Source organism: Erinaceus europaeus, chromosome 11, assembly GCF_950295315.1.
Source record: "Erinaceus europaeus chromosome 11, mEriEur2.1, whole genome shotgun sequence".
NCBI lineage: Eukaryota > Metazoa > Chordata > Mammalia > Eulipotyphla > Erinaceidae > Erinaceus > Erinaceus europaeus.
The window spans coordinates 95,309,973-95,324,539 of record NC_080172.1 but is presented as its reverse complement, the minus strand read 5'-3'; the positions used below and the strand labels follow the sequence as shown (position 1 = coordinate 95,324,539).

Here is a 14,567-nt window from a genome sequence, read left to right as displayed (position 1 = left end):
ACTACGGTGGTTTGCAATGGAAGAATTGGGGATTCAAAACTCTGGTGGCAGGAACAGTGTGGAATTATACTCCTGTTGAAATATAATTTTGTAAATCAATATTAAATCACTAATAAAAAAAACTCAGTCAAAATCAAGAAAAAGAAAAAAAGAGAGATGATGAATTCTATAGTAAATTTTGTCTGACCCTGCTCAGTTTGTTGTTGTTGTTATTGTTTTTTTTTTTTTTTTTTTGCCTCCAGAGTTATTGCTGGGGTTCAGTGCCAGCACTATGAATCCACTTCTCCTGGTGGCTATTCCCCTCCTCCTCCTCCTCCTCCTCCTCCTCCTCCTCCTCCTTCTTTTTCTTCTTCTTCTACTTCTTCCTCTTCTGTTTTATTGTACAGTACAGAGAGAAAATGAGAGTGGGGTCGGTAATGAGGTAGAAAGACAGAAAGACACCTGTAAACCTGCTTCACTGCTTATAAAGCGACCCCCTTGCAGGTGGGGAATTGGGGACTCAAGTCTTTTGCAGTTAGTACTATATAAACTTAACCCCTGACTCCCACTCAGGGTCCTTTTTTAAATATACATTTATTAGTGATTCAATAGTGATTTATCAGATTATAAGGTAATAGGGATTTAATTCCACATTACTCCCACCAACAAAGTTCTGTACCTCCATCCCACAACTATATAATGTATAAGTGGTGGAGTCATGCAGATGGGAAGTTCTGTGGAAGCCATGGTGACAAATCAATGAATATATAATAAAGGTGTGGGAACAGGCAATGGAGAACTTTCAGATATGTGTCTCTCTAGTAAGAGAGAGGGGCTGGTAGCAAGCTAGAATGTTATAATTAACCCTTTCAAACACAAACTTTAAGAAGAATACTCTTTCAAAATCACTATATTTTCCATTAATAAGGAAAAGGTAAAGAATAAAGTAGATTTTTTTAAATTTATAGAGAATTCTATCATCAAGTAGCCCAAATTGTGTTGAGCCTATTAACTAATTAGCATCAACTCAGATGTTCTATCCAATTCAAATCACACTCTAGTTTACCAAGTGTATCTTGATGAAACTTGGAAGATGGCCCCAAGAGCATGAGCCTCTAATAATGCCTGCAGGAAATGAAGTAGTCATTCTGTATCCTGGAACAGACTTCTAACAGTAAGAATCTGAAAGGTAACAGATGAGTTACTGGTATCATGCAGATATGGACAGAACCATAAAGAAGCAGTGCTATTAAGAGTGTGGGTTACAAATGCAGTCATGTTGTGGATAGATGAACCAAGTAACACCAGGCACTTGTGAATGAGAGGTGAGCATCCAACTGGCATCACAGGCAGTGATAGTCCTAGAATGACTCATTAGGCAGGAATGGATGACCTGTCAGAGAATAATGTCTTTAGAATGTCCATTCTTGCTCTGATACTCGATATTAATGACCTTTCAAGGATGGTTGATATCATTAGAATTCATCTGTCATGAAAAATGAAAACCAGCGAATGGATCAATTTCTGAATGAGGTAGAAAGCCACCACTGAAAAGGAAACAGAATGACAGTGGAGAATAAGAACTAGTGTAGAACTGGAATATAAACTTAACAAGAAAAACACTTTTATTGTGTCTAAATTGAAAATAGATTTGCTACTCTAGTGATTTACTTTACTGGTGAAAACAATGTTTAGGTGTCAGGCTTAAGTTTGCTAGGAGAGAAAAAGACAAATAAAATCCCTAAACAACATACTCACCATACTACGTACTCTCTCAGAAAACCTGGAATTTTAAACTTTTTTTTTTGAAAGTTTCACTAGAGTGTGCTTATATATATATATTTCACTAGAGTGTGCTTTATTAGCTTGTCAGCTAGAAGTGTGTACACTAATCATTCACAAGGCATAGATTCCTATCTTTCTGTAGCTTGCAAGCTTCTAGGCTAAATACTACCACAGAGGATACTGTGGTTTAAGTTAGAGGTCAGTAAACTTTTTTTTTATGAAATAAAAGCTGACATAGTCATATTTTAAGATTTGTGGGCCAGATAGTTTCTGTTTCCACCACTCTGCTAGCTGTTATGCAAAAGGATTCATAGACAAAGTATACATTAATAAGTATGACTTAAAAATATTTTTTAGTTATAGATACTGGAATTTGAATTTGGTATGGCTCATATGTCATAAAAATATTATTCTTTTGGTTCTTTAGGAACACTTAGAAAAGTAATAAAATACTCTTAGCTAGCAAGTTACGCAAAAAATAGGCAGAAGCCCATCTTTGGCATGGAACCTATCGTCTGTTACCCACTGGTCTGGATTTTAAGAGGTGGATGATGGTTGCCTTAAAGATGTTGAGGCAAAATTTCAGTAAGAGATGCAATTGATCTCTTCTACTTGAAATTTTCATGAAGGAGGGTGACATTTTAAGGTTAGAATTTCAGTTTTTAAGTTAAAATTGTTCATCTTTCATTTTAGAGCATTTTTTCAGGTCTGGCTTATGGTGGCGTGGAGGAGTCATGCCAGAGGCTCAGGCATGACTGTCTGTTTGCATAACCATTATGCTGTCTCTCCCATACTTAAAGTTACATCTTTTAACAATTAAATTATTTGACAATAATTTAAATTTTATGCACAATAAAAAATTCAAATTTAAATGTTATGAAATTGAACCGATACATCCTTGTATGTGTGGCCTAGCAGTAATTATCATGACTTTCATTTTGTAATATTTTTATGTGCTCAGAACACTTGACATAATATCTGGTCCTTAACAAAATTTCAAAGACCAATAGAGCACTGTGTAATATGGATACAACATTATACCACAGGTTCCTAGAACTTATCTTAAATAATTAGAGCTTCAACCCTGTAATGGTTCTTCCCCAGTTTCCCCTGCCCCTAATCCCCAGATATCACCATCCTAGTTTAAGTTGCCATGAGTTTAATTGCTTTTGATATTTCATATAAGTGGAGTCAAGAGAAGCATCTAATAGGCATCATAAGCAGAAAGACTTTGTGATCAAGGGAGAATATATGATATGTTCAATGAATGAAGACTACCAAGTTGATTGAAGTACATCAGAAGCATAGTGGGAGGTAAGGCTAGAAACACTGTCTGGGGTTTGAACTAGGATTGAACTTGTAGATTCTTACATATAAAGCTAAGATATTTGGAAATTAATGAATAGGTAGTGAAGAGAAATTTCTGTTTTTAAACAATGGAATGATATCATCACAAATCAGTATTATGCAGTATGAATTAGATCATCAGATACTGTATGCAGGAGCCCAATTAGAGACCATGCCAAAAGATTAATAGAATAATTACTGAGTCCAAGCAGCAGGAACAGAAAGTAAAGAGTAGATGAAAGACACATCAAAGAGAAGGAAGCATGAGAATTTGTCAATTGAATATAAAAGATAAGAAAAGGGAAAGTCAAAAGAAAAATCCCAAGTTTTTAAGTCAGGCTTACCAGAGAAATACTACATTTGTGTGATAGAGACCAAAAGAAAGAAAAATTACACACACACACATATATATGTACATATACATATATAATTTGGGTCCTATCCTTATTATAATTTGGAAAAAATAGAAGGGAGAAGGGCAGGGGAGGGGTAGATAGCATAATGGTTATGCAAAGAACCTCTCGTGCCTGAGGTTCCAAAGTCCCAGGTTCAATACCCCACACCATGATAAGCCAGAACTGAGCAGGGCTCTGATTAAAAAAAAAAAAAAAAAAAAAAAGCTAAAAGGTAACATGTATTTAACATTTATAAAGAATTTATATAGGGTAGCTTGATCTAAATAAATTTTTGGAGAGCTTTTTGGTAAATATGACTAATTTGTTTTGAAAGGCAGGTTTTTGTTTTTTTGTTTGTTTGTTTGGCAGGAGAGCACCTCGGCGCAGCAGTGATAAGTCTCAAACTAGAATACAATTCAGAATGCTATATCACTAGTTACCTCCATAGCTATGTTAAATATCTTTAAAATTATCCAAGCTAAACTCTTTGTTTAAAAAAAAATAACTTGTTTTCTACAAAGGATTTGCAACTGTGACAAATGTTCTGAATTCAAAAAGAAAGACTCTGGGGTGGGTGGGTGGGGAGAATACAGGTCCATGAAGGATGATAAATGACATAGTGGGGGTTGTATTGTTAAATGGGAAACTGGGGAATGTTATGCATGTACAAACTATTGTAACATATGACACCTTAAAAAAATTAACTTGGATATTATACCAGAAACTATCAAATACTTAGAGGAAAATATTGGCAGAACTCTTTTCCGCATAAATTTTAAAGACATCTTCAATGAAACAAATCCAATTACAAAGAAGGCTAAAATGTAAATAAACCAATGGGACTATATCAAATTAAAAGGCTTCTGCACAGCTAAAAAAACCAATATCCAAACCAAAATACCCCTCACAGAATGGGAGAAGATCTTTATATACCATACATCAAACGAGGATAATAACCAAAATATATAAAGAGCTCACCAAATTTAACAAGAAAACAGATGACCCCATCCAAAAATGGGGAGAGGACATGGACAGAATATTCACCATAGAAGAGATCCAAATGTCAACAAACGTATGAGAAAAATGCTCCAAGTCATTGATTGTCAGAGAAATGCAAATAAAGACAATGAGATACCACTTCACTCCTAAGAGAATGTCATACATCAGAAAAGACAGCAGGAACAAATGCTGGAGAGGTTGTGGAGACAAAGGAACCCTCCTGCACTGCTGGTGGGAATGTAAATTGGTCCAACTCCTGTGGAGAACAACCTGGAGAACTTTCAGAAGGCTAGAAGTGGACCTGCCCTATGACTCTGCAATTCCTCTCCTGGGGATATATTCTAAGGAACCAAACACATCCATCCAAAAAGCTGTGTGTATATCTATGTTCATAGCAGCACAATTTGTAATAGCCAAAACCTGGAAGCAACCCAGGTGTTCAACAACAGTTGAGTGGCTGAGCAAGTTGTGGTCTATATACACAACGGAATTCTACTCAGCTATTAGAAATGGTGATTTCACCTGCTTCACCTCATCTTGGATGAAGCTTGAATGAATTATGTTAAGTGAGATCAGCCAGGAAAAGGAGCATATGTGATGATCTCTCTCATAAGCAGAAGTTGAAAAACAAGTTCAGAAGAGAAAACACAAAGCAGAACTTGGACTGGAGTTTGGTGTATTACACCAAAGTAAAAGACTCTGGGTGGGTGGGTGGGGGGGAGGGTTCAGGTTATAGAACATGATGGCAGAGGACCTAGTGGGACTTGTATTGCTATGTGGAAAACTGGGAAATGTTATGCAAGTACAAACTTGTATTTTACTGTTGACTGTAAAACATTAATCCCCCAATAAAGAAATAAAGAAATGAAAAATAAAATCAATTAACTAATAATAATAAATTTAGCTTCTACTATATTACTGACTGGAAAAATGGTGCCTAGGGTACATTTTTTTTTGTTTGTTCAAATTCAGTTTCTCAATAATTTTCTAAGCATTTTTTTTCTGGAGACATTCTGTCTGAGGAAAGGGAAAAACCATAAATTTCTGGAGAAAAAAAAAGGCAGGTAATTCTAATTATGTGAAAGCACATACATATACATAAAGACATATGTTTAAAAGACATTTTCTAAACTAAAGAAAATCAAATCACAACAAGAACAAATTAAGAAATGCAAATCTTTCAGCCAGAAATGTTTTTCTGTTTGTTGAGATTTTTGAATTTTTATTTATTTTATTTTATTTTTTATTTAAGAAAGGATTAATTAACAAAACCATAGGGTAGGAGGGGTACAACTCCACACAATTTCCACCGCCCAATCTCCATATCCCACCCCCTCCCCCGATAGCTTTCCCATTCTCTATCCCTCTGGGAGCATGGACCCAGGGTCATTGAGGGTTGCAGAAGGTAGAAAGAAGGTCTGGCTTCTGTAATTGCTTCCTCGCTGAACATGGGCGTTGACTGGTCGGTCCATACTCCCAGTCTGCCTCTCTCTTTCCCTAGTAGGATGGGTCTCTGGGGAAGCTGAGCTCCAGGTCACATTGGTGGTGTCTTCAATCCAGGAAAGTCTGGCAGGCATCCTGATGACACCTGGAACCTGGTGACTGAAAAGAGAGTTAACATACAAAGCCAAACAAATTGTTGAGCAATCATGGACCCAAAGCTTGGAAAAGTGGAGAGGAAGTATTAGGGAGGTACTCACTGCAAACTCTAGTATACTTCTGCTTTCTTACTTTGGTGCCATACTCCAAACTCAGTCAATTTCTGCTTTGCGTTTCTACTTCTTTTTTTTTTTTTTTTTTACATACTACTCAGCTGTAAAAAATGGTGACTTCACCGTTTTCAGCCGATCTTGGATGGACCTTGAAAAAATCATGTTGAGTGAAATAAGTCAGAAACAGAAGGATGAATATGGGATGATCTCACTCTCAGGCATAAGTTGAAAAACAAGATTAGAAAAGAAAACACAAGTCGAACCTGAAATGGAATTGGAATATTACACCAAAGTAAAAGACTCTGGGGTGGGTGGGTGGGTGGGGAGAATACAGGTCCATGAAAAATGATGAATGAAATAGTGGGGGTTGTATTGCTAAATGGGAATCTGGGGAATGTTATGCATGTAATTGAATTTTTTTAATGGACTATTCTCAATTTATTCAACTTTCTTTTAGGGAGGGGCTAGATAGCATAGTGATTATACAAAGAGACTCTCATGCCTGAGATTCCAAAGTCCCAGGTTCAACCTCCCACATCACCATAAACTAGAGCTGAGCAGTCCTCTGTTAAAAAACAAAACAAAACAAAAAAAACTGCCTTCAAAGTAAAAGTAAAATTAACCAGTCTGACCATGCAGTGTAACCTGCTATTCCTTTAAGCTGTATATCTATTGATAGAATAGCAAAACAGACATGAACACACTAGCATCCTTGGTTCCAACATATAATCTCCAAATATTTGAAGGTAGGAATTATAGAGAAATGTTACCCCCTGTGTGGAGAGACTAGGGAAATAGTTGAGTGGGCAAGGAGCAATCTCTGGTGTTTGCCCTTTACACCAAAAAAGAAGAAAACAGTTGTAGTGTAAGATTCCACATGGTACTTGAGCTTTAACTGAGGCCCATTCATCAGGCGAGTAGCTGAGGAGCATATTTTTGGTTTTCAAATGTTGCTTTTAGGTTCTGTCTTTCTTTTGTGCCTTGCCATTAAAACCTGTGATTTTTTTGTTTGTTTTTGTGAGGTCATTCTTTTTTTAAAAAAAATGGTTTTGAAAGAAAATAGGATTTTTTTGTTTGTTTTAAGAAGCATTTAGAGGTAGTCATGGAAGTATTAAAATGTTCAATTATTGTACATGTGATAATTTGCAGAAAAAATTTCTCATCATTTGTTCAAGTCCAAAATAAGAATAGCACAAAATATGTACAACTTGGCAAATTGTGAATGAATAACAAATTTTCTAATTACCATTCTTAGAATACTTTTAAAATAATGATTGCTTCACTGTTTTAAAAAAAATGAATTTTTAATTTCAAGAGGGAAGAGGGTGATAGAGAGGGAGAAAGACAGAGAGACACCTACAACACTGCTTCACCACTCACAAAGCTTTCCCTCTTCAGGTGGGGACTGAGGGCTAAAACCTGGGTCCTTGCACATTGTAACATGTGCACTCAACCAGGTGCACCACCACCCAGCCCCTCGGATAATGTTTTTTTCAGTTATCTTTCTGTTGTGTTTACCTCTCTTTGTACTTAATATATTATACAACTTAGCAATACTAGGTAACATTGGGTCATTACAAACATGCATTATAGTGTATATATATATATATATATATATATATATACATATATATATGTACACATATAATGTATAATATAAATAATATGCACCACTGATACTTGCATAAGGAGTGGCATCTGGTGGGCCCACCCAGGACCTTACCCTCACCATAAAGCAATGAGGAAAAGGATAGTTCCAGTCTCCGAAGGGAGGCTGGGGGTATCCTGCGCTGCTACTTGAAAAAGACTGGTCCTGAAATAAGTGCAGCCTGCAGTGTTCCCAGTTGTGGCCATGAGCTGAAAGCTTAGACCAAAAGGGACTCAGAAATTACATGGGCTCTGGTGCTAAATATAAATATATAAATATATAGATATATAAATATATGTGGGTCCTGGAGCAGATGGATGGATATAAATAGTTTTAGCCACAGAAATTTTTTAAGAACAGGATCTACTCTCTTCCCTAATCCAACTTTCTAGCCCTTTTTCTGTACTCTGACACCATTCTCTCAGACAATATTCTTATGCAATTTCAAGCTAGCTACCAAACTTAAGCAAAACTACCATAGTTGTGTGCCCCCAGGAACATGCCTAAAATGGATTTTCTAGCTTTCTTCTACCCTAAAATCCCCAATCTCATCTACTCTGATCCTATTTTTTGGTTCCTTTTCATTAACCATCTTGTCTCAGCTTAGGTCATGCCACCTTCCAGATTCCAAGTTACAGATGCTACCATGATTCCATCCCGACTTCTCTGGGAAGATGACCTCACCAATGTGTCGTGGACACTCACATCTCCAGAGCTCTGGTCCACTAGGGAAAGATAGAAACAGGCTGGGAGTATGGCTCAACCTGTCGACACCCATGCTAAGCAGAGAAGCTATCATAGAAGCTAAACTCCTACTTTCTGCTCTCCCAAAACAACCTTGACCCATCCTCCCAGCAGGGGAGAAGTGATAGGATGAAGATAAGAGGACTCTGCACTCCAGCTCTGTCAGCACCCAGAGAGAGAGAAGGAAAAGGAGAGGGATATGTGGAGGTAGCTACGGTGTTATGAGTGGCTTAGAGGGAAGAGAGGATTGAATCAGAAAAAAAAGGGGAGCAATTATGTATAATGGTGGACAGATAGTTGTAGAGATGGTGGTTGGCCCATGTCTACAACCTTAAGGGAACTGTGGTGGATTCCAGTGGGGAAACTGAAGATTCAGAACTCTGGTGGTGGGCATGGTTTCCCCTATTGACATGTAATTCTGTAATATAAAAATAAATAAATAAATAAATAAGAATAAAAATATATAATATACAACTAGTATCACCTCAGCATGTTGCACTTCTGTGTCCAGGGCCCATGAGATAGGGCATATGTACACATGTATCCGTAAATTAGGGGGAATATATACCTTAAAGCAAAAGTGCACAATAGTCTGCAGTGAGTCAATACATGCAGCAAGCAAGCAGAAAAACCTAAAAATATACCATAAAGTACCTAATGAATGATCTAGATACCTTTCTCACCTACCTCCTATTATATGTCCCTCAATCACTCCAAAGCTGACCTTGTCAAACAAAGTAAGGACTACAAAAGCTGAATAAGGGCAAGAGACTGGCATACTTTAATGATGACTCTTTAGTCACTACCAGGCCACTCCATCACCTGGAGCGCTAGTCAGGGAGTCCTGAGATTCCCACACAGGCATGATGGGCCTAGACCTCTAGCAGATCCCTCTCTCCACTGTCACTGGTCATCTCCGTCAGGAACAACATAATGGATCCCTTTGAGAGCCCCTCTAGGACCTTGCCCTCAATTTGGATCAGCAATGGTAGGAAATGTTTTATTCTCCAAAGGGAGGGTGGGCAACATACTCTACCACTCAAATAAGATGGGTCCTGAAGTTAGTGCAGCCTGGAATGTTCCTAGTCATGACCACAGAATGCGATCTCAGACCTACAGGGATGCAGAGGTCACATAGGTTCCTGTGCATCTCAGATCAAATTAATGGGTTTTATAGTTAACAACTCTCTTCCCAATCCAGCTTTCTAGTCCTTTTTCCAACTATGACAGCATGTTACCAGACAATAACCTAGGTCCACCTGCATATCAGATGTCAGGCTCAGGCAAAAACTAGTAAAGTCATGGGCCCCTTGGAATATACCTAAAATAGACCTACTAGCTTTTTCCAAAATAGAGACCCCAATTCTTCATATTCTGCAATATTCTTGTCTTTAGGTTCATGATTAGTCAACAATTTGTTGTGCTTTATATCTTAACTTTTTTTCAGCCACCAGGTTCCAGATGCTACCATGATGCCAACCTGATTTCCCTGTGCAAACAACCCCACCAATGTGTCCTGGAGCTCTGCCTCCCCAGAGCCCTGCCCCACTAGAGAAAGAGAGAGACAGGTTGGGAGTATGGATCCACCTGCCAATGTCCATGTTCAGCAGATAAGCCATTACAGAAGTCAGACCTTCCACCTTTTGCACCCCATCATGACCCTGGGTCCATACTCTCAGAGGGATAAGAATAGGGGAGCTATCAAGGGAGGGGGTGAGTTTAGGAGGGGAGGTGGGTGGGAGAAAGATCGACACCTGCTTCACTGCCTGTGAAGCGACCCCCTTGCAGGTGGGGAGCCAGGGGCTTGAACTGGGATCCTTGAGCTGGTCCTTGTGCTTTGTGCCATGTGTGCTTTACCCGCTGCACTACCGCCCACCCCCCTAGTCAATATTTAATAACAGCACCTTCAAAATGTGTATATAGGAAGAAAATGAATAAAAATAGGGATAGAAAATTATTAATTTTTATATTATTTTATGCATTGGGAATAAGAAATAATGAAATCAAGTAGTTAAACTACAGTTTCAAGTAAAAACCTTTTGTTTGATGTTGGCGTATCTCTACAGACACTACAGAAAAGAATCCTCAAAAGAAAAATATTAAAAAATATTAAAAGCTCTGGGATGTTGAAACCATGATGATTCTACTGCTGCTGAAGTCTTCATCTGCGGAAGTACATGTTATCTATCAATATAGTTCAGGATTATTGAATATAATATAGCAAATTATTTTCTTCCCTTTTATTTTGAGTAGCAAGCAAGAAGTCATTTTGAGCCACTTTTAATTCTGTTTTTGTTTTTGTCTCTAGGAGCTGTACAGATGTTTTCTGCTGCGTTCTTTTCATACTGTTCATTGGTGCCTACATTATTTTAGGACTTGTGGGTGAGTAAATACATATGTGAAGATACTTGGCATTTGCTCATGGAATAACTAAGTCAATATTATTTTTAACATTTATCATTTTCTTCCAAAAGCCCTCTTATTATTTATTATCATTCCTTTTTAAAAAATGTTAACTTTATTTTTATTTGATAGAACAGAGAGAAATTAAGTGGGGGTGAATAGAGAGGGAGAAAGACAGAGAAACAATTGCATCCCTGCTTTATCACTTACGAAGTTTTTCCTCCTGCAGGTGGGGACCAGGGGCTTGAGCCTGGGTCCTCATGCATGGTAATATAGGTACTTAACCAAGTGCACCACCACCCAGTTCCTGTTATTATCTCTGCTAGAGGGAATATGTCTTACAAAGATTTTCTGGGTAAAAGACACAGTGGAAAACAAACATTAAAAATATATATATTTAAAAGCAAGTCCACTATACTTACATTAATACAGTGATACTGAGAGAAAAAGCCATTATGGATTCTCTTAAATCATTGATGTTTTTGAAATTATACTAAGCAGATAATTATGTTCTTGTTGCTATGTGCTAATAAGAACTAAGACATGGTGGTCTGGGAGGTGGTGCAGTGGATAAGGCCCTGGACTCTCAAGCATGAGGTCCTAAGTTCAATGCCTGGCAGCACATGTACCAGAGTGATGTCTGGTTCTTTCTCTCTTTCCTTTCTCATTAATAAATAAATATATAAAATATTAGGAAAAAAAGATCTAAGACATGGATCAGTTTAGGTAATATGTAAGCTTTTTTTTTTTTAAGGCAATGTACTATAACCTGTGTATATCAATGGTGAGAATCCATACAATCATTCTGATTTTTCACCTTCAGTGTAGTTGCCACTAAAGATAGTCAACACTTTGTTATTGCTGTGATGGATGATTTTGCCTAGTTGTTGACTGGTTAAATGTCTTTAGCATTAAGATAGCAATTAAAGTGGATTATATAAGTTAGTTTAGGCTAAACTATGATTATTTAGTAGGTAAAGCATATTAAATGTGTATCTTAAATTATTTCCAGCCCTTATTGCATGTCAAAGAAAACTTGTAATTTTATTCCTTGACCCAATTCAGGCTCAATCTGACCCATACTAATTGAAATCTCAGGAATAAAACTTTAGATCTGATTCCTCTTATAGAAAGTGAGTCTTTCCCCACCTTCCCCCGTCCCAAGATATATGAAGAAGAAGCCATATTTTTATTAGGGAATTAATGAATTGCAGCACACTTGTGTATACATGTGTATGGTTTCCCAGTACTGCATAACAGGTATCTGCTGCAGACTTATGCATATCCCTTTAGTCAAGGACCTCAAACCCCCTTTCTCCCCAGACTCCCTATTCCATTCACTCTCCAAAGCCAGAGTCCCTTGCTTTGGCTCAGTAGACCACACCAAGTCCAAGTTTCATCCTGTGTTCTCCTTTTTTAACTTTGTTCCAAGTTCCTCCTACATGTAAAATAATCCAATATTCTTCCCTCTCCCTGACCTATCTCACCCTACATTTTCCCTTCTTCTTCCAGTAAAGGTGATGTAAAGATTGAGATTTTAGTGTTTCTATTCCAGTGCCTAGCTCTTTGATAGCTGACCTTGGATCAGGTGGAGGATTAAAATCATGACAGGAGGTCTCCTTGTGTATTTAGTCTAATTTGGAATGAAAAAGAACCTATCAGACCACAGTTTGGAAGCATTAATTCAATAAAATAAAATAATTTCTTTCAATAAAAAAATCAAGAAATTAAAGAAAACCCTCTTAAGCTATATTTTTTACAAATTTTACTAGTAACTATTTATGAAAAAATATTAATATAAATAAGCAGAACTAGTATTAAGATGTGCTTTGGCTTTCTTGTGAAAATATATAAACATTTATAAGTTAATCACATTTCTATACTTCCTTTTGTTTTGGAAATCTTCAATATACAAAGAAAATACTTAAGTTGACTATTTGTTGAATAGACTTTTTTTGTTAAGCAAGAGATTTTTACAGTTTTCTGAGTATTGCTGTGTGTATGCATTCCAGAATTATTTCAGTTGGGAAGTGGTTAGAATGAGAAGGTCTGGCTTGTCTCAAGGACATGACCCTAAATTTACCATTGGATGAGAAGAGGCCACCTGTGAAATGATAAACATTTTTCTTATCCATGCAACTGGATACAGAACTGCTTCCAAAAATGTTTCTACTGCAATAGTGTCATCAACACAGATTTTCAAATTCGGTATCATGTGTCCTATTATCTGCTTCATTGCATTTGTAAATTGCTTGTGTTAAAAAGCCATAAGCACAATTTGGCAGGCATGTTCCTCACATATTAAAACAGTTAAAATATACCTTTAAGGGATACAAAATAATGACTTGAAAGCCAACATTCCCACAAGCAAGAGTTTAGGGAATGTCTTAGCTGTCACAAACAGATTTGTAGTTAAGTTTTAAGTATCAGTGCAAGCAGTTGGTCTAATCACATTTTCTCCTTGACAGAGGGTTTTCTTTTTATTATTATTTGTACATAAACACCATTCCCACCACAAAAAGACTGTGTCCCATCCCAGCTGCCCCATGAAGCCGAACATCCACCCTCACTCTCAACCCAGGGTTTTTACATTGGTGCCCTACGCCAAATTCAGTCAAATCCTGCTTTGAGTTTCCCTCTCTGTTCTTCTCTCTCAACTTCTGTTTATGAGTGGGATCATCCCATACTCGTCTTTATCTTTCTGACTTAGCTCACTTAACATAATTCCTTCTAGCTCTGTCCAAGATGGGTCAGAGAAGGGGGATTCATTGTTCTTAATAGCTGTGTAGTATTCCATTGTGTATATATACCATAGCTTTCTTAGCTACTCATTTGTTGTTGGGTACCTGGGTTGCTTCCAGGTTTTGGCTATTATGAATTGTGTTGCTGTGAACATAAACAGGCACATACCTTTTTGGTTGGGTGTTATGGAGTCTTTGGGGTATATCCCTAGGAGAGGAATTACTGGGTCATATGGAAGGTCCATATCTAACCTTGTGAGAGTTCTCCAGACTGCTCTCCACAGAGGCTGGACCAGTTTACATTCCCACCAGCAGTGCAGAAGTGTTCCTTTGTCCCCACAGCCTCTCCAGCATTTGTTGCTGCTGTCCTTTTTGATGTATGCCATTCTCACAGAAGTGAGGTAATGTCTCCGTGTTGTCTCAGTGTGCCTTATTTGCATTTCTCTGACAATCAGTAACTTGGATCAATTCTTCATGTATTTGTTAACCTTTTGAATCTCTTCTGTAGTGAATGTTCTGTTCATATCCCCTACCCATTTTTGGATGGGGTCATTTGCTTTTTTGGTGCTAAGTTTGCTGAGCTCTTTGTATATTTTGGTTATTAGTCTCTTGTCTGATGTATGGCATGTGAAAATCTTCTCCCATTCTGTGAGGGGTCTCTTTGGTTGATAGTTTCTTTGGCTGTGCAGAAGCTTCTCAATTTGATGTAGTCCCATTGATATGTTTCTGCTTTTGTCTTCCATTGCAATTGGGTTTATATCATCAACTATGTCCTTGAGGTTTAAGTGGGAAAATGTTCCACCAATGTTTTCCT

General features: G+C 37.5%; 1 protein-coding gene and 1 long non-coding RNA gene across 2 annotated transcripts in view; one reads left to right on the top strand and one right to left on the bottom strand.

Annotated features, from left to right (window-relative positions):
• LOC132541431 (uncharacterized) overlaps positions 1 to 14,567 on the bottom strand; it is a 610,114-nt gene that overhangs the window by 318,465 nt on the left and 277,082 nt on the right. The gene's annotated exons all lie outside the window — the stretch shown is intronic.
• Positions 1 to 14,567, top strand: part of SLC44A5 (solute carrier family 44 member 5) — a 182,515-nt gene that overhangs the window by 82,322 nt on the left and 85,626 nt on the right. The window contains exon 3 of the mRNA XM_060201013.1: positions 10,918 to 10,991. Within this exon, the coding sequence (XP_060056996.1) occupies positions 10,918 to 10,991 (74 nt within the window). The remainder of the gene's footprint in view (positions 1 to 10,917; positions 10,992 to 14,567) is intronic.